The following is a 24,587-nucleotide window of genomic DNA, read 5'->3' on the forward strand; positions in this document are numbered from 1 at the left end:
TCACTTGAGCCTGCAAGGTTGAGGCAGCAGTGAGCCATGATCGCGCCAACCTGGGCAACATGCAAGACCCCATCTCAAAAATAATAATAATAAAAAGAAGTACAGAGGCCAGAATACAGCTTTAGTTTTAAGGGGGCACTGTAAGATAATCTATATTTTTCAATTAAGATGCTTACAGAGTGAATCAAGAAAACCAGTTTCAAGAGTGTCTCAGTTCCAACAAAATTTGATCAAAGATGCAGTTATAATCTCATATTGTGGTGCATGCTAATTGTATAATTAATGAAATACTAACCAAAAAATAAAAAAAAGAACCAATCAAGGAAGGGAAAATAATAAGTACTTACATACAAATAATAAATTAAAAAGGGGGAAAAACACAATTGCAGACAATGAATTTCTTTAAAAAAATAAGGAAAAAGTCTCTTACCATTTGTTTTCTGAAATTGACCTTTCAATGCAAAAAATGAAGTTGTTTACTCCTGGCCTAGTCTTTCTACTTCAGGGTCCCCATTGTCAGCAACTTAAGACTGTCCCTGGTCATCAGCCCTGGCCGCCACCACCAGGAATGGGGAGGTCAGAGGAAGATTCCAAAGACGCAGAATGCCAAAGGGACCCATCAGACTTGAACAGGGAATAAAGCAAATTTTGGAAAAGAAGTATAACATATTACAAATATTAATCCATTTTTTATGTTAAAACCCAGTTATCTTTTTTTTTCCTCTGAATTTGAAGCTCTTTGGCCTATTCTGAATGCAGTGTCCAACAGTAAGTGAATCTTACATAATTCCATTTCTGAAGACCAAGCCCTCGTATACTTCAAGAAAAGGAAAGCAACTTTTGTGTGTGTGTGTGTTTTCATGAGTACCCAGTGTTTAGCTTCTACTTATAAGTGAGAACTTGTGGTATTTGGTAGTCTGTTCCTGTGTTAATTTGCTTAGGATAATGGCCTCCAGCTGCATCCATATTGCTGCAAATTTGGACATAATATTTGTTCTTTTTATGGCTGCATAGTATTCCATGGGATATATGTACCATATTTTCTTTATCCAGTCAGCCTTTGATGGGCATCTAGGTTGACTCCATGTCTTGATGAACATGAGAATGCATGTGTCTTTTTGGTAGAAGGCTTTGGAAACCAACTTTTATTATCAAATGACCTGAACTCCAATGTAATGGTTGATCATAGGTTTGACAGGCCATTAATTCATCTGTTGAATTGTTCAATAAAGTGTTTAGAGTATCAGTTATATGCCAGGCAATTGTGTAGGCATTTTGGAGGCATCTGAGAACTTAAACACACCAATCCCTGACCTCAGGGAGCTTATCATTGGGCAAGGGAAGACAAACAGTACAATAATAAATAAATACATTATTTACTATTCAGAAGGTTCTAAGTACTGTAGGAAAATTACAACAAGGTAAGGGGGGTAAGAAATAGGGGTAGGGATAGTGGAGAAAGTAGGATACAATAGGTGTTGCAGTTTTAGACAAGATGGTCAGGTTGGGCCTCATTGAGACAGTGAAGTGTAAGGAAGTGCTAGAAGGAGGTAGGGAAATTAGCCACACAGATATATGGGGAAAGAGATTCCTAGATAGAGTACTCAAAAAAAAAGCAAGATAAGAATGGTTTTTATGTTTTTAAATGGTTGAAACATCAAAAGAAGAATAATATTTTATGACATGTGAAAGCTACATAAAATTTAAATTTCAGTGTCCGTAAATAAAGTTGTATTGGAACACAGCCATGCCCATTTGCTAACTGACTGCTTTGGTGCTACAGGGGCAGAGTTGAATAAATGCAACATAGACCACATGACTCAGAAAACCTAAAATATCTGCAAGGGCATATATGGTTTCAGAAATGTAGAGGTGGCCATTTCAATGGTATTGCCAGGGCAACACATTATCAAGAAAGGCAACCAGTCAGAGGTACAAGTTGCTCTTTGAAGGACAGTTTCACAACTTGTAACATCTTTTAAAGTCTTAGCAGTTTTACTAGAAGCCTTTGTTCAAATTGTTCTTCCAAAAACAGTGAACAGAACAAGTTGGTAACAATCAGGAATAGCCACAAAAGTCTGTACAGTGCACAGAAAAACAGGTTTTATATTCTAATGAATGTTATCAATTGAACACCCCATGAAATCAGAATTTTTGAAACAAGTTGTATAATGCAGAAAGGTCTCTCTCCCTGGGGGAGCCTCCCGATGAGAGAACATCTCCTGCATCTCTTTCTAAGACTCTTTATGTTAAATATGAAAACTTGCTTCTTTTTAAGGTCAGGCTCTGGAATTTCATGATTTCGCATTAAAAGCAAAATGGCAGGGCAGTAGAACTCAATTTTATTGGTAGAAAAGGAATAGGAATGAATAGGAATTTATGTAGTCATACAAACAGCATAAAGCATTCACCTTCCACATCTAATACTGCAGAGGAAACGCTTGCCAAACAGTGAAAACAACACAGAGGAAAATACAGCCAAGAAGCACAGACAGGCCATTCCCAAAAATGTCTGGTTAGGGAGCTAGATGCAACTTTTCTGAGATGTGATCCAATAAATTCTATTTTATACCTGAGCCAGATTTGGTTGGGGTCTTGTAACTTACACCTGAATATTCTAACATAAGGACAGATCCCAGAGAGAAAAGAAAGAAAGATCCACGGACTTGGTGGGACTTAACATAGTCCGTGAGAAGGAGGTGGATGGCTTAAAGGAGATTTCTGGAAGGTCACCTGTCAGAGATGTGATGAGCAGTGAATTCTTGCACAGAAACAGGAGCACCGGTAGAAGGGAACCAGTCTGGGGAAGCTGAAGAATTAAGTTTTGCACCTGTTGAATTTGAAGTCCTGTAGATATAGCCCATAATCACTGCTGAAATGTCAGGAATGAATGTGAGTGAGTGGATGAGATGTCCATTGAGGAGTCATCAGCATCAAGTTGTAGTTGGAAACTGTTACAGTGAACTTCATGAGAAGACAGGGAAAGAAAAGAGGACAGAAGACTTCATCCTAGGAAAACCTAGTATTTATATTCAAGAAAGAGTAGGAGGAAGAGTCTTGGAATATAGGAAAAGTGGTTGGAAGGACTAAGAGAACAAGGAATATGCAGTGTCCTAAAATGTGGAGAGGAAGGGGTTTAAGGAGGCAGGGTTGGGGGCAGAGTAACAGGGATCAACATTTGGGTGATAGGATTATGTAGATTCTTCCCCCAAAAGTTACAGAAAAGCCACCTCTGAATGCTTGAAAGCAGGTAATGAATAAGGCAGAGGTTATGGTATCCTATGATATTGACCAGCATACAGTCAAATTTAGATCATCTGCTTTACAGATCTCCCATGCATATTCCTGTTCTCTCTTCCCTTTCCCTAGTACCTCAGTGACCCCCTACCGCTGCCCCCTCCCGCCCCCCGCCAGGCATAGTTGCTAACTGAGATGTCCGCAAAGGCCTGACCTTTCCCTTTGTTTTGAATTCTTGAGAACTAGTCTTTCTCCAAGATGCTAGGAATTAGACAGGGACTGCTGCAGGAGGGACCTTAGAGGGCTGGGAAATCTCGTCCCTCAAAAATCCTTTGACCAACTTGTAGAAGGCGTTGTCTTGACAGCTGAGTGCCAAACAGTAAACTTTACTTTAGGTTCAGACTTGCCAGGGTTCCAAAACCACAGTGCTGAGTTCAGCCTGCCAGCTGAAGAGGACGCAGGGGATGGTGAACTCCTACAGATTTGCCCTGATCCTGCCATAGCTCTCACACCTGTGAACATTTTAAGTAAAAGTCTCTTTTGATGAAGAATGCAAGATATTCTACCTTCTACTTCAAAGTCTGACACAACTATTGTGTGTTCGTGACATACGTATTAGGCCACTCTCACATAGCTATAAAACATAGTTGAGATTGGATAATTTATGAAGAAAGAAGGTTTAATTAGCTCATGGTTCTGCAGGTACAGGAAGTATGATGCTGGCATCTGCTAGGCTATTGGAGAGGCCTCAGGAAACTTATAATCATGGCAGAAGGGGAAGTGGGAGCAGGCATGTCGTATGGCCAGTATAGGAGCAAGAGAGAGAGAGCGGGGAGGTGCCACACACTTTTAAATGACCCAATCTTGTGAGAACTCACTCCACTATCATGAGGATGGTACCAAGGGGATGGTGCTAAACCACCCGTGATAAATTTGCCCCCATGATTCAGTGGCCTCCCATCAGACCCCACCTCCAACACTGAGGATTACAATTCAATGTGAAACTTGGGCAGGGACAACATCCAAACTATATCAACATCTGAAGGCCTAGGTAGCTCACAATGAGTCAGTTAAGGAGGATGTCAGACCTGGGTAAAGAGCGAGAGTGGAGAACATTCATTCATTCTTTCAGCATGATGGACACTTGTAATATAATGATGAAGACAGACATGATCCTCCCCTTCATGGAGGTTACAGCCCAAAAGGGAGGCAGGAAACAGCAAGACAAAGGAGATGGAGGTCAACAGAAAGGGACCTACATTAGATAGGGTGGTCAGAGGCAGCCTCATCACGGAGGTGACATCTAAACCAGCTATCAAATATGAACTATTACTGGATTTCCCAATGGGGGAAACGGCAGAGCATGAACAAAAGCATGAACAAAAAGTCCGCTTGTGGGGAATGGTTTGCTTCTGTGAAACTGAATGAAGATCAGGGCAGTAGGAGGGCGGTGAGCCAGGGGTTGGGTGTACTGGTGTTAAGTGAGGAGGGAGGCCATGGTGTGGAGTATGGACGTTATTTCTTGTGCACCAGAAAGCCACTGAAGGTTTTAAGCAGGAGTGACAAGCTGTGGCGTGGGTTGTAGGATCCTTTTGGCTACTGTGTGGAGAATAGAATGGGAGCTGGTGGAGAGTGAGAAGCTGGGAGACCAGTTTAGGAAGCCACTGCAGTGGTGAAGTGAGTGGGAACGGTGAATGTCAGAAGCTGCTGCATTGTCTGGTGTAGCATAATGGATGGGAGGGATTATCTGTTGCAAATTACACTTTACTTTCTTTTCAGCCATTATTGTGGGTGATTGAGACTTATCCGTATGAACTATTCACCTTCATACCTCCCCTTTACAACTCAGCAATCCTGGAAGAGCTGAACAGCCACTTGGATCATTTTTCAATTATAGAAAAATAAATTCTAAGCCTGAGAGAAAGAGAGCATGAGAAAGAAAGGGAGGAATATAGCTGCTAGCAGACAAGACATATACTTCCCAGCTCCACCACTGTGACTCTTCTAATTCAAAGAGATTTTTCAATTTTCCAGTGAGATTCTGGCCTCAATTCCTGTTCTAGGCTCAGAAAAAGCACAATAGTTTCTTTATACGTCTTTTCTTTTAAAAAGCTCCCTGGAAAATATTGTAAATATGCTAATATATTGAGGTTTGATAATAAAGGGAACATGTTTGCTCTTTATACCCGTTTCTAATTGAACCCTTTGTTTCTCTTTATTTCTCATGTTTGCTGGGTCGTTCCTACTTTAGCATTGGTGAGTAAGAGCAGCAGCCTCGTGGGAATTTAGTGCTCGGTATCTAATATTCAGTGCTGGGTGTGGGTGTTAGCAAATACTAGGGGAAAGAAATCTCTGTCATCCTTCCCTTTCCAGCTGTAATCATGTAGCGTTTCCCTAGTGGCATTGGTGGAACCTGAGACCTGACCTCATTGGTCCCACTAATGACTAGGTAGGAATAAATAATTTAGATTGTTAATGAGGGTTTGAGCTATTTCCCCAATGAGCCCAACTTTCTGGCAGCCTTAGACTTTAGAGCTCAGTGGAGTATGTTTCTAAAGCTGCTGCCATTTTCACACCCTTTCCTCACAGTTGGGAAATAGTTGGAATTTGTTTGTTTTTTAAAAAGTATGGATCTCCTGGAGATGGGCAGTCTTTGATAGCGCCCTGGGAAGTCAAGTCTGTCCTAGGCTGTTCATTCATTCCAGGCGTTGCTAAAGGAAGTGATGCAAAACAGATGACACATGTGAACCTCATTTCTGCTTTGGACTTCTTTTCCACGCAATTTAGAAGTTAAATCACTGTCAATTTCTGATGAATCCATTATGATCTCCTTTTTCAGGGGTTGCACCTAAATTTGGGGGTACTTCTGACATGCCAAGGAATGAGTGGTAGTTAGCAGATCACTTCCATGTCCTTGTAGACCCATACTGGTGTCCCTTGGACCATTCTCATCTCTATCCACTCTTTGGTTCTTGGTGCACAGGTTTACAGGTGCTCTGTGTCAGGGCTGTGCTGCTCTTAGTCATACAGGAAAGTCCCACTGCTCCCACACCATCCAAGTGACAAGAGTTCCATAGCCTCAGGAGCCCGGGGGACACTGATCCTCTGCCACAGTGTGGCCTGTGAAGCTAGGCAGCCCAGCCTCATCTGCTTACCTAAAAGATGGCAAACATGGACACGCCTCTCTGTACTGCAGCACTGGAGACCGCGTTTTCAACACATGAACTTCTGGAGGATGTTCAAACCATAGCAACTCCTTTTGGGGATCTCATAGACCAATGGTTCTCAATGCTGGTCCCTGGATTGGCAGCAACAGCATCACCTGGGAGCTTGTTAGAACTGCACATTCTCCGGCCCTAGCCCAGGCTTACTGAATCTGAAACCCTAGGGTTGGGCCAGCAAGCTGTGTTTTAATAAGCCCTACAGGTGACTCTGATGTGCTCAAGATAAGAACAGCTGTCACAGACAACGTTGTGGGTTTCCTTTTGCTGACTTCTTCTACACATGAATTCCTAATTTGGGCCCGTTCCTGGGCCACTGCTCTGCCTTGCCTCCCTTCAGGACTGTTCATTTGTTTCTGCTCAACCCCTGAGACCTTAGCAGCAGCCCAGGCACACCCCTGCTTCTCCTGCAGCCTGCACAGCAGGATCCCCCGAGCAGCAGCCTTCATTTGGAACAACTTCTTTCCCACTCCTGTTTCCCAACCTTTCAGGCATTGAGTTAACTAAATTTGGAGTAAGAAATAGGCCAAATCCTCTGTTCCACAAAAACTAATTACCTTCTCTGTCCTCCTCGGTCCTACCCTGTGAGGTGGGGGAGTTCTTTTCATTCCTCTCCCAAGCACATTCCTCTGTGTTGTCTGTGGTCCTCTCCACTGGGCAGGTGGCCCCGAGATGTTGGGGCAGGCTCATGTTCCTAGATAGATTTCTGGCTCCTCTGACAACCTCTGGCTCTGGAGGGAGAAGCATAGGAACATTGAAGCTGGCCAGCTTTCATCAACCACTGATGCTGCAGCATAAGTATTATAGTTTTCCCCAGGGGGTGTCTATCTCTACTCTTGATTTATGCTCTTTCCTTTGGTGATTTTAGCTTTTCCAGGGATTTTCCATGCCTTCCTCTTTCCGTCTGCCTAAACATAAGCATACACCCACTTGTTCAATCCCCACCTCTCAGAGAAGCTCCCCAATTATGCATTTCTTGGGCTAGCCCCATTCTCTGTACCTCATAGCCAACATTGCCAAAACTCAATATTTCACCCTCTACAATAACAAAGCTGGAAGCCCAGAGTGGGCCCAACATTTTGTACTAAGTCACCAGGGCAATGGCTACACTCACATTGTATTCACACTGGGCCTCCTAGATGGCATTCATTTTCTTGTGAGGCTGAGAACCCTAACCAGCTATTTACCATTTCATCACCTTCAGGACCATAACTTTACTAGTCCAGAGACTCTTGCCCTGGAAGATCCAAGTTGCAAATATTTATGCTTCATGGGAGAACTTTCTGGAAAGTCTCAAGTCATCAACAGACAGTTAACATTCCTAGATTCACATTCCCTTGCTGTGTCCACCAATCCTAAACTATTATGTCACAATCCTTACCCAATTCTAATCAGGCCTCCCTCTCCAACATTACAAGATCTCCCTTAAACCAGATGTCAGTCTTCATAAATAAGACCTTGTTCTTCGTGTATTGAGACTTTCCTATGGTGGAAACTATGCACTCAGCTTTGCCTTATTATCAAGTAATTTGGGGAGCCAGCATGCAACAGGGCATTGCTTACCTTGGCCTTTCCTGCTTACCTAGGGGATTATTACTTTGCATTCAAAGGTTTGCGTTCAAAGGGGATTTTGTTCTATCAGCGTCTTCCACAGTGAAGAAGTTCTACATCTTGAGGTAGTAATGCCTATGTACTCGAAAACTCGAACAGCCATGGAGACAATAGCCAAAATGCTTTCGTCTCTAGATCAAAATAACCTTCGGCTTCTGGCTGCAAAGATCATCTGCAGACGAAAGACGCGATGATGTGGCGCCTTCTGAGAACTGATCAGCAGAGGGCGCTCTTGAGAAAGAAGAACGATGTGCAAGATTGTTCCTGTCAGGGATGGCAAATTCCCACACAGGAGGCACCACTTAGCTGTAATTATTGTAATGAATGGTAAAGGCAAGTGGACTTCCACAGGACATGAACCAGAACAGCCATGGAGTGATAGCGGTGCCAACTGCGGGAAACCCAGCGGAGAACCTTCCCAAAGTGGTATTCAGGCTAGGATTTCAAGCCTCTAGTGGGGTTTGGCCTTTTTACCAAGTCTCCTGAAATAACAGAATTTCCCCCAGTAATTCTGAGCCCTGTGGCATTTAGGACACGCCATCTTGAAGTCCTTCTGAACTACTCACTCTGGGGTTTCTGAGAAATTATTCTGAAACAGAAGGTCACTCTAAGCCAGAACTGGCAAACTTTTTCTGTAGAGGGCCAGATAATAGATATTTTCACTTTTGTAGGCCATACAGTATCTATGACAATCTTGCAAATAGAAGAACTATTTGGCTGAGTAGCTGGAACTACAGGCATATGCCATTGCACTTGGTTCAGAGTTATCATATTCTGATTCTGTGGGAGGTCAGTGCCTTTCCTTGCCTTTGAGCTATTTTGTAACTGTAAATTGTAGATAACTGATAGCACTGCAACAGAATTCTTGTTTTAGACGTGCAACTGAATTCTGTCTAGTGGAAGCTCAACTGACTTGTCTGCCCTTTGGTAAAGAAGCCAATTTTGCATCCATTTGCAAATTCATTTCAGTATTCCTGATCTTTAAATATCTCTTTTTAAATTTTTGCTTTGACCAATTGTAACATCACCCTGGTTTCCAAATCTGTTTTAGAAAGCTATCTTGGGCCATGAACCTTGTAGCTTAAAAGTAGGCACAGAAAACATGAAATTAATGGGTGTGATTGTATTCTAATGAAAATTTATAGACACTGAAATTTGAATTTCATATAATTTTCATGTCACAAATTATTTTAGAACATTTTTCCATGATTAAAACAGTAAAACCATTATTAGCTCATAGGCCATCTAAAAACCAGTCAGATTTGGCCCATAGGCTGTGGTTTGCCAGTTCCTGCTCTGAGCCAACCCTTGGCCCAACTTCTCAACTCCGTCTGTAATGCCCATGTCTCTCAGAGAGAATATCTTTACAAATTCTTCTTTCTAGACCATCTAGAAATAGTTGTCCACCAAGAAAGATGAAGGAACCAAAACATCCTTCAGGTTCTACCATGTCTATTACTAAGCAAAGTGCTGTTAAAAATTCTGACTGAGTTAAGGGGGTTAATAAAAACATATGATTCTCAAGGGTCAAAACGACTGCTCTTTCTGGTGTGAAATGTGAATACTAACTGCATCATGCATTTCTTGCCAAGGAGGAGTCTCTTTGTTGAACTGGCACCAGATTAAGGGAGAGCGTGAAGGTGGAGCTGGATCTACTGAGGTTTGGGCCCCTAAAAGAATCTTACCGGTTGAGATTTTGGACATGTGACTTAACTCTCTAGCTTCTGTTTCTTCTTCTGTAATATGAGAGGATATTATTATCTGATAGGCCTTTTGGGAGGGTGTTAAAAGCCAAAACACAGGAGGTACTAAATTGATGTTAGCTTTTATTACGCGACAGATAGAGACAAACCCTAAAAAATGCCATGTCTTTCTGTGAGAAAAGAGGTGCTCTTCAGTGTTAGTGATGGAACGTAATAGGAATGGATTGTAAGATCTTGGAGAACAGGATATAAACTAAATTCTTCTTTTTTCTGAGTTACTTAGCTTAACTCAGTGCCTGGCACCTGAAGGGGTCTCAATTGTAAGGAAAAACCTGTACTTCAGTAGAAAACAATGCATTGTTTACAGTATTACTCTTCCAAGTTATCTAATTCCCTTTCTCTTTCTCTGTTTTTTGTTTTTAGAAACAGGGTCTTGCTATGTTTCCTGGGCTGGACTGGACTCAAACCATCCTCCCGATCCTCCCACCTCAGCCTGATCTTCCTGCCTCAGCCTCCTGAGTAGTTGGGACTACAGGTATGAGTCTCAGGACTTGGCTCGGAGTTATCTAATTCTGATTCTGTGGGAGCTCAGTGCCTTTCCTTGCCTTTGAGCTATTTTGTAACTGTAAATTGTAGATAACCGATAGCAATGCAAAAGAATCCTTGTTTTACACCCCAACTGAATCATGTCTAGTGGAGGCCTGACTTGTCTGCTCCTTGGTGAAAGAGGCCAATTTTGCACCCATTTGCAAATTCATTTCAGTATTCCTGATCTTTAAATCTCTTTTATTTAGTTTTGCTTTGGCCAATTGTAACATCTGCCTTGTTTCCATATTAATAATGAGTTAGATAAAATCTTTGACATGTGTTCATTTAACACCTATGTGAGAGTCATGATTTCACTTTTGCTTTTGTGGAAAATTGTCTTTCAATATGCTGTTTAATTATGAAATTGAATTCAGGAATGTTTTCCTAGAAGACATTCCAACACGGTCCTAGGGAATGACCTAAAACACTTCTATGTTGCCCTTTTGAATCATCTCCCCTTTCCATTTATGTTCTGCTCATGACTCTACCACTACATTTCTATATAATTTTGAATGGCACTTCAACTTTCCCATCTGCAAAATAGGGAGTGAAACTAAAAGGCATTCTACAAGACAGCAGTTCTCAAACTTTATGGTCTAGGAACTTCTACACTTTTGAAAATTATTGAGGACCTCCTGAAATTATTAGGGTTTTGGCTTATGTGGGTTATAGCTCTTGTTATTTGCCGTATTAGAAATTAAAAGTGAGAAAATTTTTAAAAATATGTATTTATGAGGCTGGGCATTGCGGCTCAAGCCTATAATCCCAGCACTTTGGGAGGCTGGAGTGGGTGGATCACAAGGTCAGAAGTTTGAGACCAACCTGGCCAACATGGTGAAACCCTGTCTCTACTAAAAAAATACAAAATAAGCTGGGCATGGTAGCCCGTGCCTGTAATCCCAGTTACTCAGGAGGCTGACGCAGAATTGCTTGAATCTAGGAGGCAGAGGTTGCAGTGAGCTGAGATCATGCCACTGCACTCCAGCCTGGCCAACAGGCTCAAAAAAAAAAAAATGTATTTATTAATTCATTGAAAATAGCAATAACAAGCCCATTACATGGTAACATAAATAACATATTCTTATGACAAATAACTATATTTTTCAAAACAAGAAAATATACAGTGGGAACAGTGGCATTGTTTTACATTTCTGTAAATTTCTTTATTGTCTGGCTTAATAGAAGACAGACTCTTGTATGTGCGTTTGTATTCAATCTGTTGTGACGTCAATATGTAGCCTCTAAAATATCCGATTATGTTCATGAAAGAAGGCAAGTAAAAAAGGCAAATAACATCATAATAATATTATGAAAATAGTTTTGATCTTGTAGATTCCCTGAAAAGGGCTCAAGGCCCCTCAAGAGTTATTGGAATGCTCTTTGAGAACTGCTGTTATAAAGTAAACCAAGATGACCTAGCGGTGGGAGTAGTGATTTTTTGGTGATGGGCATGCCAGTACCTCATGCTGGTCCCTTCTGAGAGTGACAGTTGGCTTTCCCAAGCATTCTGGAACAGCCTTTCCTTGTGCGTGCACATATGCAAGTGTGTGCATGTGTAGCAGCATCTGTTGATCTGTGCTGGGATTCTGTGTTACAAGCTTGAGTGGGACATAACAGGTCCCTGGAGTAGGGACAGGAAATGGAGTGATGGTGGGGGAAGGAGATAAGCTCCATTCTTTTTTCCCAAAGAAGCTCTGAGTGAGTCCTTGAAACTGCATTTGCAATGGCCTTTGTCCTAAAATTCTTTCTCGATCCTTTTCTCAAATCATGGCTTGGAGAGTGAAGCCTCTGGAAGCTCCCACTCTTACTCAGATGATCCTGCTTCTGACCCTTGGAGGGTCACTGGGCTCTGAGATGACACAGAAGCAGGTATTGGAAGAGCAGTCAGTAAAGGAAGAGAGTTTTCCTTCCTGAAAGTCCTGAAGAAAAACATAAACACTCTGTGCCTTCCCTGTTAGAATCACTCTTCTTGTTCTTCCTTGCACAGGCTCCTTGATACCAGGAAATATTTTCAGTGCAAGATGAACCTGGAAGCTACTGCTGATACTTTCTAGGTACCAAATGACCACCACTGTGAAGAAAAGGTAAATATTGACATGAGCTCACTGACTTCTTCATTTTAGAGAAGTAACTCAGAGGTTTGAAGTTTCTAAATAATCCACTTATTCTATAAATAAGAACAGACTCAGAGCTTTTATTATCACCTCCCTCTTATGTACTTACATTCCAATTTACACTATAAGATCATAGTTAAGAGTTAAATCTTTGGAATCAGGACAAACCTAGGTTTATATCCTTGCTCTGCCACTTCACGGCAATGGGAATTTAGAGAAATGTCAACCGTTCTAAACGCTAAATTCCTCATCTGTAAAGTAGGGGTGAAGTTACTTTGAGATCCTCCCAAAGCAGAGCCTGAGTCAAGGTCCTGGATGTAGATAGTTTATTAAAGGTAGTGTTGAGGGTGATCCCAGAAAGAAGAAATGTAGGAAGAGAGAAAATGAGTCAGATTTAAGTGAGAAAAAGCAATATGGCATATTATTGGGCTGGTTACTGTTGTGGCGGATTGAGGATTGAGCATTGTCTTATGGATGCTCAGAGAAATCATGTAAAATGCATCCAGAGATGTCCCTCTGAAAGGATGGGAGCCTGAGGCGTTTCTCCAGACTCATCCCTCATTGGCTGGGGATTGCCCCAGGGGCACCAATTTTCACTGGGAAGAATGAGCTTGCAGAGAACTCTCCACTGCAGCTGTGGCTGAAATCAGCAGTGGATCATGGATGTGTCATGAGGCACAAAGCTATCTGCTACAGGAGATAAATAATACCCGTGTCCTAGAGCTGTTGTGAAAATTAGATGAAGTGCTGTCTATAAAATGTCTAGCATTGTGCCTTAGCTCAAAGGTAAGTACTAAGTAAGTGTTCATTTGATCGTTGCGGCTGCTGTTGTGATCATTATGATTATTATCATTGTATGTTCATGAGTGAGACAGACAGGTGAATATATGACTTAGAGGGTTCCAAGAATGACATATAATTCTCAGTTTATCTCTTCTATGCCACAGCCTGTATGATTTACCATGACCAATGATTTACCATGACCAGTGGCCAATCGTTGTGATTATTAGGGGTCGTTACACTACTTTTACTTTCTCACCCTCTTTTTGATGTTTTGTCAAAATTTGGGCTCAAGGAGAAGGCATATTCTGTCAGTTGTTTATAATGGAAAAAAGGTTGCTATTATCCTAGAGCAGCACTGTCCAATAGAACCTTCCACGGTGATGGAACTGTTCTATATCTGTGCTGTCCAAGACAATAGCCACTAGCTGCATGTGGCTATTAGGCACTTAAAACATGGCTAGTTCAGCTGAGGAACTGAATTTTTAATTTTATTGAAAGTTCTAGTTAATTTATATCCAAATGCAAATAGCCAAATGCACACACAGGGAAGGGCAATTACAGATAGTGTTCACAGTAGATAGTGGAAGGGCCTCTTTCCCAGGGGCTAAAATTAAGGTGATGCAGCCAGCAATGTATTTCCTCCAGCCCCTGGGCCTGAAGCCCACGAGATCTGACTTCCAGGTTGGTGCATGGTGGTATCACCCAGACCAAAGGGTTGCTGGCTGAAGAGAATGTCCCCATGATGTTGTGAAGACATGGAGCCAGTAGAGGTTGGAGGGGAAGAGGTGACAACCTTCACTCAGCTTTGGCCCATTGTTTTGTGTACAGAGCCAATTGCCAACCCCTTTGCAGGGGAGAGCTTCATTCTCAGCTGCCCTAAAATGAGGGAAAGATTAAAGAGAAGCCCACCCACCCAGTGTTCTCTATTTCCTAAAGGTTACATTACCCTAGAGACAAGATTCTTGGATGGACATGGTGGCTCATGCCTGTAATCCCAGCACTTTGGGAGGCAGAGGCAGATGGATCACCTGAGGTCAGGAGTTCAAGACCAGCCTGGTCAAAATGGTGAAACCCCGTCTCTACTAAAAGTACAAAAATTAGCTGGGTGTGATGGCGGGCGCCTGTAATCCCAGCTACTCAGGAGACTGAGGCAGGAGAATCCTTTGAACCCAGGAGGCAGAAGTTGCAGTGAGCCAAGATTGTGCCACTGCACTCCAGCCTGGGCAACAAGAGTGAAACTCTGCCTCAAAAAAAAAAAAAAAAAAGATTCTCATTTAAGTACGATTAGCTCCAGCATCACCTCCTCGGGCTGGTCATCACTTCTATCCTCCCTTTAGCTTCTGTGTCCTAGAATTGACCACTTTGCTAACTGACTATTCACTTGTCTACTTTCTCCATTAAACCACAAGCTCCATGAAGGCAGGTGCCATGCTGTCTACCCTAGCACAACGCCTCAAACACAAATACTCAACAATACTGACAACAAGGGCAACAGGAGTGGAGAGAGGAAAAAGGTTCCTATTTCCTGAAGTCATTCACAGACCTTATGGAATTCAAGCTGGACCTTGACAGAAAAGCAAGTTTAGTTACTCAAGGAGTTGTGTAATAACATTTCAGAGGGAGTAACATCAGAAGCAAAGCGGAGAATAGCCAGGCACGGTGGTGGGTGCCTGTAATCCCAGCTACTTGGTAGGCTGATGCAGGAGAATCACTTGAACTCCAGAAGTGGAGGTTGCAGTGAGCTGAGATCACGCCACTGCTCTCCAACCTGGGCAACGGAGTGAGACTCTGTCTAAAAAAAAATGCAAAAAGCAGCAAAGACAGGGAAGTGGGATGAACTCACAGCACAGTGAAGGAGATAGGATGAACTGGAAAAGAGGGTTTGGAAGGCAAGATGGGATTAGCCAAGTGTGGCCTGACTCTTAAGGGCCTTGAGAGCCAGGTAGTTCAGATTGGACGTGATGTGGTTGACAAAAGCACTATGAACCAGAGAACCTTGGGTTTCTGAATGTGGTGAAAGATGAGGTAACATCAATAAATCTGTTAAGATGTGGTTAGCATCAGTTGCTTTTTGCCTTTAACTTTCAATCCTGCCTCCTGTAGCAAAGGCACTTTAATTTCCTTAGAACCACTGTTCTGCCCACATGGCCCAATGACTCTACCTCTATCCCTGGGTCCAGGGGTGGGCGAGCACAGGAACCAGACCTAGCCAATAGTGTCTTAGGAAGGGTTCCAGGGATATAGCTAGAGGCTTCTGCTAGAGCTGTTGTTATCTTTCTTCCTTGATCGCTAAACTGTTGAGATGTAAACCTGGGCCTGCTGACACCATCTTGACGCTGCGAGGCAAGAGTCTGAGAATTAAACCAGCATAGAGAAGAGCATAGCCAAGGGATGACAGGGACATCCCATGACATCCTCTGAGCATCTGGATCCAGCTGGGCTTGAAGTGGGACCTATTTTGGGGCATTAGGTTTCTATCACTTGCAATCAAAGAAGTCCTAATTAATGAACACTCAGGGTCAATTGGGTGAAAGCGGGAGAAGATGAGCGTCAGAATGGCCATACCAGCTGGTGTGATGGGAATTCAGACATGAGACACTGAGGGTCTCAACCAGGGCGTTTGGGGACTAAGGAGAAAGGAGGCGAGTTAAGAGGGAAGCAGGAGCTATCTAGCGGTTTCCTTTCTTCGAAGGTTGCTGTCAAGTAGAGTCTAATGGTTCTTTACCACCTCTGCCTTCATGATGCCCCTTTACCTCTTTCATTTTTCTTTTCTTTTTTTGAGATGGAATCTCGCGTTGTCACCCGAGGCTGGAGTGCAGTGGCGTGATCTTGGCTCACTACAACCTCTGCCTCCCCGGTTCAAGCAATTCTCATGCCTCAGCCTCCCGAGTAGCTGGGATTATAGGTGCCTACCACCACACTTGGCTAATTTTTGTATTTTTAGTAGAGGTGGGGTTTCACCATGTTGGCCAGGCTGAACTTCTAACCTCAAGTGATCCGCCTGCCTCAGCCTCCCAAAGCACTGGGATTACAGGCGTGAGCACTGTGCCTGGCCTCTTTCATTTGTTTTTGAACATTTTGTGAGATAAATGAATCAGGTATTCTTGTCCCCACTTTATAGCGGGAGAAGTCAAAGGACTTGCCCAAGGTCGTATGGGAGCACTGGGGCCTAGTTCTGGTTCTCTAGTGCATGCTAATGCTTGAGCACAGGTGGACTGAACTCCCCGGGCACCATCTTTCTGTTGCTTCATAGTAGAGATGCAATACCCCGCTCCCGGCTGTTCTTATGACTTCCAGGGAGAAACAGCAGTAGTTCTTGCTGAGGAAATGCCCAGGAGCCCATGGCCTTCTTCATTAAAATAAATTCTGCCTGAGTCTCCTGGTTCTAAATAGAAGAAAATGTAGATGTGGGGCAGAACCGAAGGGAAAGGGATTTCCCTTGGCAAATTATTTGCAATTTGTGGATTGGAGCTGACCCAGCTCCAATTCCCTCTGTCATTGTAAGGGCCGTCTACAATGTGACCAGCTTATTAAAGATTGAGAACTGGAGGCAGTCCTCCCACAGGGACACAACAAAACAGGAGCAGAGTCAAAGCCCAGCAGTGTCTTCCTCAATGTGGCATGTCTAGTTGCTGGCTAGATTCTCACCCTTCAGTTACATGTTCATGCCTAGGCAGTCACTTCTGGAGGCTGTGGGAAGAAGAGCGAGAATATTTATGAGTTGTTTGTGCCTTTCCTTTGGCAGTATGAAAAGCTAGCTGTCATAAATACTGTAGTGGTCCTCAGACTATAGCATGTAACAGAATGCATGTTCCTGAGTCACTGCCAGGGATTCTGAGTTCGTGGGTAGCTCAGGATCTGCCTTGTAAAGAGGCATTCCAGGTGTTAACACTTCTGAAGCAAGTGGTCCATGGACCACAGTCTCAGAAACACTGATGTCCGTGGAGCACTAGTGTGCAAACTCCAAGTGGCCCCGTTCATCCATGGTTTAAAGATGCTGCTGTTGTTGGCACAAGTCCCAGGAGATCCAGTGTTTACTTCTTTACTAACAGGGTCTGTTACTGGCATAATCTGAGGGACATTTGAAAGTCTTTCTTGACCAAGAAGATCTCTGAGGAGCAGCTGCATCTAGAGTTCTAAGGACTTCTCCTGTACTCCTTTTCAATCACGGATAGCTACAGAGAATAGCACTTCTGTTGTTCAGTTTTTATTTTTCCTAAGGGAAAAAGCCCACTGTGGCATACCTGCAGCAAGTGAGAGTGTCAATACAGCTCCTCTGTCTGCATAGTCCACCCTGTCACAGAGCCCTGGACTCTCCTCACAGCTCCCACCTTTCTCTGTCTCCAAAGGCTGTACCCTAGATGTACAGACCCAGTAAGAAATGCTTTTAGACTGTCAAGTGAGGTTTTTCTTCTTCAGGACATCTCTATTAACAAAATCCTAAAGAAAATCAATGGATTCCTATTTCCCCATCCATTCGTACCATCAGGTTCTTCTCCAATTAGCGACAGAATCAGTGGGTGAGGTGGTCCACAGGCCTCCACAATGAAATTGACTGCATATGAAATGAATCTGAAAATTCCATTTATTAAAACACATACATTGTCCATGTGGGATGAAAATGTGCACATCACATTCAGGTTTTCCTGCTTTAACATTTCTGTGGTTCTCTCTTTGAAACACGCACTCCACAGATCTTATATAGGAAAAATGTGAACAACTTTTGGGCTGCAAAACATTAATGCATACGTAACAATTCATCATTGCCAAGAGCAGCTAGAAGCAAATATTTAGGAAGAAAAAGAAGTATAAAAATTCCTAGAGACAGCATGCTTTATCTTCTCAAAATTCCGTATGTGACTATGAGTGTATGGAGAAATTGTTTGTTGTTTGATTTTTAAATGTATTGTTTAATTTGTCCTTGGTAGGCAATCTCCTTCAAATATTATTAGCAAAATCAGACATAGACCAAAGTATTTATCTGTATCTTCTGACTGAAATTAAGCAGTACTTGGTTTCATATGTTTTAACAAGAACACCTTTTAAACTGGAGTTGATATTGAGGATCATGTAAAATTGTTCTTTCTAGACTTTGCATTCTAAATATGAAGTTTATTTTTACTACTTATTAGTTAATTCCATGGCAGATTTTCATTACTATTGAATATATTATATGTAGAAACTAGGGTCTTAAATAATTAAGTTGACTTTTCCTATTAGTTATTCCTTAAGAGAAAATTATGCTGGTGATGGGACTGTTGAATTTCTCAAGAAATGAAGCTCTTTAGAGGCATAAGTAATCGAAAGACCTTTTTCCCCTGAATAAGTACAAATACCAATAAGCCAAAACTCATATAAAGATTTTTGTATTATAATTCCATACTGTAAGACATAAAATTATGAAAAAGCCAAAACATTTTCCTTAAAATGCTCCCTAGAAATTGTAATTCCATCTTAACTGCTCCAAAAGATCTAGATTTACATGGAAATATAAAGAGTCCTTCTGAGAAAAGGAAATATTGTGAATAGTGGAAATCGTCTGGGCCTTCTAATGATGCCTCAATCACTACCAAAGAGTGCTTTATTCATTCATGCTTGTTTTCATGTGACCACACAGTCAATTCATGCTTTGGCCCATTTAAAAACTGTGATATGTTTTAGCTTATTCCACAGTGTTACTAAGCTAATTGTACAATGCTATAGTTTAATAAATACTCTGCTGTTTCTTTCACCCCTAAATCTTCATGGGTGTCCTGACTGTAACAAAAACCCCACAATTTGAAGAGAAGCATCTGGTTACAGAAGTACATTGATACATTTCACAAATGTTTCAGTATCTTCTTCTCCCCGACCCCAGCATGAGCTTTAATTGGATGTATTTATTCTTTTACCCACATGCCCATGAAGGAGCTAAGGAAAACATTTACCAAGTCTGTTTCAAAATCTGTCCTTGGCATACCAAATCTTTTTCTCTTCCTTTTTCATGCCTTAAAAAACAAACAAAAAAAAAAACAAACAAACAAACAAAAAAAACCCCCAAAAAACAGGAGAAAGAGAATAGAGAGGAAAGAGGGAAATAATTGGGAGATGGAGATGGTATTTGGGGATTTGAAAGCAAACAAGATGTAAGAGAGGGCCTCTTTGACTGAAAATGACACAGAAAAAGGTGATCAAGCCTTCCAGGGCCTGCTGTTACTGATGGAGACTACAGCTACAATGAAAAATTACTCTCACTACCATATCTTGGGAAAGGAGCACTCTAGTTGCCAGGAATTTGTAAATAAAGACCAAGAGACTCTAACAAACAAGATGGAGAACAAAAACAAAGATTCCATTAAAAAATTTGTTAAGTGAAAAACCAAGACCATCTCAGTGGACAGAAGAGCCAGAACTCTTCCTGGTAGAGCTGGCTGTGGGGACCGCACCTGCTGCCCAAAGAGTGGCGATTTGAGGTCCTTCTGAAGAGCCAGAGTTCTGAGAATGGTCACCTTCTCTGGAGCTGTGGGTTTATTTCTTCCGATACTTGAACAAAGGAGGGCCATGGTTTTCTTCTTAAGAGCAGAAAAAATGTTCTTTTAATCTAGAATGTCCATGATTCAGGGAAGGAGGGAACTTGCTCATACTCATGGCAAAAGCACTTCCCAACTCATGGTGAATCCTTAACTCTCCTGCTTGGTGACAGCTGTGCTGCCCTGGGTCCCGGATAAACCAAAATGCTTTGGATTCTGGGAAACGTATTGAAGAGGCCTTTATACCACTATTAACTCAGAGGTATTTTAGGCATGGCTAAGGCTCTGAAGTAATCTCAATTTTCAAAATACTGAGATTTCCTTTCCTCCCCAGGGTCTTTCCCCTCTCATTTCCTTTCCTGGCTTTAGAGTAAAACAACAAAACTTCTGAATGGATGTAACATAGGGACATTTTCATGCAATATTACTCAAAAATTGTCACAAATATATGAAAGCACCAGTCACAACACATGATTTACTTTTACTTGCAGAATCAAAGCTATCATGTACACATTAGGAATAGTGAAAAGAGAACACAGACAACCAGCATTTTTTGTCATTGCTACCATGAGGATACACCATGGGGAACATCTCCCTAAACATTTCGTGTGATCATTCTTGGAGTTCAATCTGATAGACAAGTCCAGCCTTATCTCCACACTACTCTAATGGGAAGGGGTGGAAGGAGGGGTAGAGGAGAAGGAAAAAAGAAAAAGAAAGGCACAATGACTATACATCAATGCCATTAAACAGAATTTCGGCTACACGGGACAGCGCAGCTTATCAAAGGGTATTCTAAAGACAATATTCATTCCAAGAAGGTCATACATATCTTACCTCAGTACAGCTGTCTGTTTTAATTGTTATTCTTTAAAATATGAAGCAGAAACATGAGGATTTTGGGGGGCACTGGGGGATAGCAGAAAAGAAGTGACACCAATTTTATTTTTATATATTCCCCTCCTCCAGGCAGTTCGGCAGAATCAGATCTCTTAACTCAGGATGTGGATCAGCTTGCATTCTCATAAAGGGGACCAGATCTTTAAACATGCATAGCCTGGAGTTTCCAGGATGGTTCTCCTCGCGCTCTTCAAATGCCGTGGACTAGAAAGGTGCCCACTTTGCTAAAACCTCTACGTCAATGTCCCAGGAGCCCGGAGGCTCTTCAGGCCCCTCTTGAAGACTTAAAGGATGGCACAGAAAAACTTCTTCTCCCTAAACGGGTTTTCTGAAGCCGGAACAGGGGTCAGGAGGGGATCTTCCTTGGCATGCGCTTCACAGTAGGCCATCAAATCTGCAGCTGCCTTGGACACCTGGAAAACGAGACAAAAACAACCAACACTGGAATCTGGTACAGTCAGTCAAGGCCCAAGACTTTGGAGCCCAATGTCCTGGCGTCAAATCCTTGCTCCATCGTTGTGTGAAAGTGAAGCAAGATACTCAGCCTCTAAAAGCCTCTGCTTCCTCATCTGCAAAGAAGAAAGTTGACGACACTGACCTCACAGGATTCTTGCCAGCAAGTCTGGGACTAGGTTAAGGTCCGTGAGGCGCTTAGGGTGCAAAACTGAAGGAGGCACTCGCTGGCAGGGGCATGCAGGTATCAACCCTGCATTTACACAGCCCCGCGGGTGGCTGTCTCCTTCATTTTTTTTTTTTTTTTTTGAGATAGAGTCTCGCTCGGTTGCCCAGGCTGGAGTGCAGTGGCTCGATCTCGGCTCACTCCTGGGTTTGAGCAATTATCTTGCCTCAGTCACCCTAGTAGCTGGGACTACAGGTGTGTGCCATGGTGCCTGGCTAATCTTTTGTACTTTTGGTAGAGACAGGGTTTCACCATATTGGCCAGGCTGGTCTTGAACTCCTGGCCCCAAGTGATCCATCTGTCTTGGCTTCTGAAAGTGCTGGGATTACAGACGTGAGCCCCTGTGCCCAGCCCTCCTTCACTTTTGTGCTCCGATATCTCATTGCGCCACCCTGGTCCCAGCCCTGGTAACAAGGGTTAAATGAAATAATCCATGTAAATCATTTAGTGTCTGGCACATAGCAAGCTTTCCACACAGGCTAGCCATTATTATCATTTTGTAGCCGTGCCTCTGCTTCAGGAGTTGTGCTAGGGATGCTTAAAGCCATGTCAATTTCCCTTTTTAAGCAGACACATCAGGAGGTATATCTATGTATACACACACTATACAATACATATTTTTATATATCATATACATTAAAATGCTATATCTGTGACTTTAACCAAGCATTGTGCCCTTTAGTGATGTGTCACTGGGAGGCTGTCACTGATTCTGGCGATGCTGTCATTTCTTAGAACACATTTGCTGCTGCTTGTTAGGAGTTCCCTGTAGTACCTTCCTTTGACCATCTTCACCAGAGGAAATTTTTACTACATGAGAGGGTGGATTTAGTTTCAGGAAATAAACTAAAAGTCATCTATAGCTACATCTGGGGACTAGGTAAATGATCAACCTGGGGAATGCCATTTGGGGTCAAATTTATGATATAAAATAAAACCACTGTACTACTATGAAATGAAAGCAACACCACTGTACTACTATGAAAGCCTTTCAAGCAACTAATGAAAGGATATCAAAGCAACTACTGAAAGGATAATCTAATGTAAGATTGGGGTGAATTATATTATTACTAGAGCTAGTCACTGCCCCTCCCTACAAGTGGGACATACATGCCCACATGACGACACCAGACTTGCCCAGTGACATAAGCTTGCTCTGGCCAGAGAGACATGAGCAGAATTTATATGGATAACTTATGGGCAGAAGCTTTAGGAGCCAATGCACAGTTTGCCATGTCCCTTCCTCTATGCCACTTTATCCAACTGAAATAATTTATGAGGAACCCTCCTAATTGATGCAGAGATTTTAACAAATGGCCTAGTGGCCATATCCTTGATTTGTTTCTTGTCCCAGGGCTGAGGTGATTAAACCTTTGTCACTCCTGCCTCAGCCTCCTGAGTAGCTGAGACTACAGGTGCATGCCACCATGCCTGGCTGGTTTTTCAAACATTTTCTTGCTATGTTGCCCAGGCTGGTCTTGAACGCCTGACCTCAAGCCATTCTCCCGCCTCACCCTCCGGAGTCCTGGGATTACAGATATAAGCCACTTCACCCAGCCTTTGTTACTTAAGGCTACTTCAACTTTATGATTTACTGGTTGGGTAGGGAAATCAGTTTCCTCTTCTCATCCCATAAACCCTTCAACTTTTTGACTCTCTGTTCCCTTTGCCACAGAACAGATAGAGGCAACATTCCAGACAGAGGCTGCTCTGTCTGCCAGCATTCCTGATGAAGGTGACATGGTGTGGAGTGGCAGCTGATTTATGATTGACATGTGGTAGGAGTGAGAAGTGTGCCTGTGCTGTTGCAAACCCCTAAGAATGAAGGGTAGGGCACCTTCTGTTACTACCACAACATCTAGCCAACCCTAACTGACACAAAGAGGTATACGTATTGGTTTGTGTATTTGTTTCCTCTGGCTGTCTTGAACAAGTCATCACAAACTGGGTAACTGAAAACAACAGAAATTTATTCTGTTAGAGGCTAGCAGTTTGAAATCAAGGCATTAGCGTGGTTGGTCCCTTCTGGAGGCTCTGAGTGAGAATCTGTTCCATGCTTCTCTCCTAGTGTCTGGTGGTTGCTGGCAATCTTTGGTGTCCCTTGGCTTATAGACATATCACTCCAATCTCTATTTTCACATGGAATTGTCTCCTGAGTGTCTGTGTCTTTATGTGGAATTCTCTTCCCTGTGTGTTCAAATTTCCCATCTCACCAGTTAGAGTTACCCTAATCCAGTATGACTCCTCTTAATTTGATTACATCTACAAATACCCTATTTCCAAGTAAGGTCACATTCTAAGATTCCAGGTGGGCATAAATTTTAGGGGACACTAGTCAACCCAATACATGATATGTACGTAAAAATCAGTCTCACTCTTCAATAGACATTACAGTACTTATAAAAATATTTTTATTGTGTAATTATTTTGTTCCAGACATTGAGTTAAATTTCCTCTTTTGATCTTCACAGTAATCCCGAGGTAAGAATTATTATCCTCTTTACATAGATGAAAAATTGAGGCTCAGCAGATTATGTAAGTTGTTCAATATCATACAGTAAAGCACACAGCAGAAAAAGAACTTGAACTCGAATGTGTTGCCATTAAGTCACAGCCACCTGCATATAAACTACTCAACTGTGGGCTTTGCTCCAAAGGTTGAGATTGAAATTCTTTATGAAATGCCTCTACGACAAAATGAAAGGAAACAGCCTGTTCATGTCTTAGCTCCCCTACATGAAAACAAAGGACAGACTTTCAGACTGAAGTGAGATCACTTTTTTCTTTCTTCTTGTTTGAGCAATAGTCATTGTTACACCAAACAGGAGCTTAGCTGTTACACAGCGGAGACTGTAAATCAGTGATATCTAAAACTCATTTGTTATGAAGAGAAGCAGCACTGTCCATCCCTACTCATTTGCAACACTCACATACAACTATGTGGCATGAATATTCAAAATCTTTTTATGATACAGGAAGTGCTATACTAGGAAAATTTAATAACTTAGAGTTGCTCACATCTTTATATTTGAACATTTGATTCTGAATGGTTTCCTTCTTAAAATATATTATGTGTTTTATCTTGTTTCCTCAATGAGATTGCAATCTCCTGTGGGCAATGCTCCAACAGTGTCAGAATCCCAGCAGTAATCAGAATAATTGCTAATATTTATCAGCCCTTGCTATGTGTCAGAACTGTGCTAACCACTTTATATACGGTATCTTATTTAATCCTTACAACA

The 24,587-nt window shown here is 42.2% G+C and overlaps 1 protein-coding gene across 9 annotated transcripts in view; it reads right to left on the bottom strand.

Annotated features, from left to right (window-relative positions):
* Window positions 1-12,416: 12,416 nt before the first annotated feature.
* The window catches only part of GNG2 (G protein subunit gamma 2), a 136,287-nt gene continuing 124,116 nt past the window's right edge, over window positions 12,417-24,587 (bottom strand). For 7 of the 9 annotated variants that reach the window (XM_033188045.1, XM_033188044.1, XM_033188046.1 and 4 more), the window contains one exon: window positions 17,820-21,079. In XM_033188045.1, the coding sequence (XP_033043936.1) occupies window positions 20,951-21,079 (129 nt within the window). In that variant the 3' untranslated portion in view covers window positions 17,820-20,950. Of the gene's footprint in view, window positions 12,432-16,905; window positions 16,948-17,501; window positions 21,080-24,587 lie in introns of those variants that run through there. The other 2 variants (XR_004431618.1, XR_004431619.1) reach the window with 2 other exon arrangements.

Source organism: Trachypithecus francoisi, unplaced genomic scaffold (genome assembly GCF_009764315.1).
Source record: "Trachypithecus francoisi isolate TF-2019V2 unplaced genomic scaffold, Tfra_2.0 Lachesis_group3, whole genome shotgun sequence".
In the NCBI taxonomy this organism is placed as follows: domain Eukaryota; kingdom Metazoa; phylum Chordata; class Mammalia; order Primates; family Cercopithecidae; genus Trachypithecus; species Trachypithecus francoisi.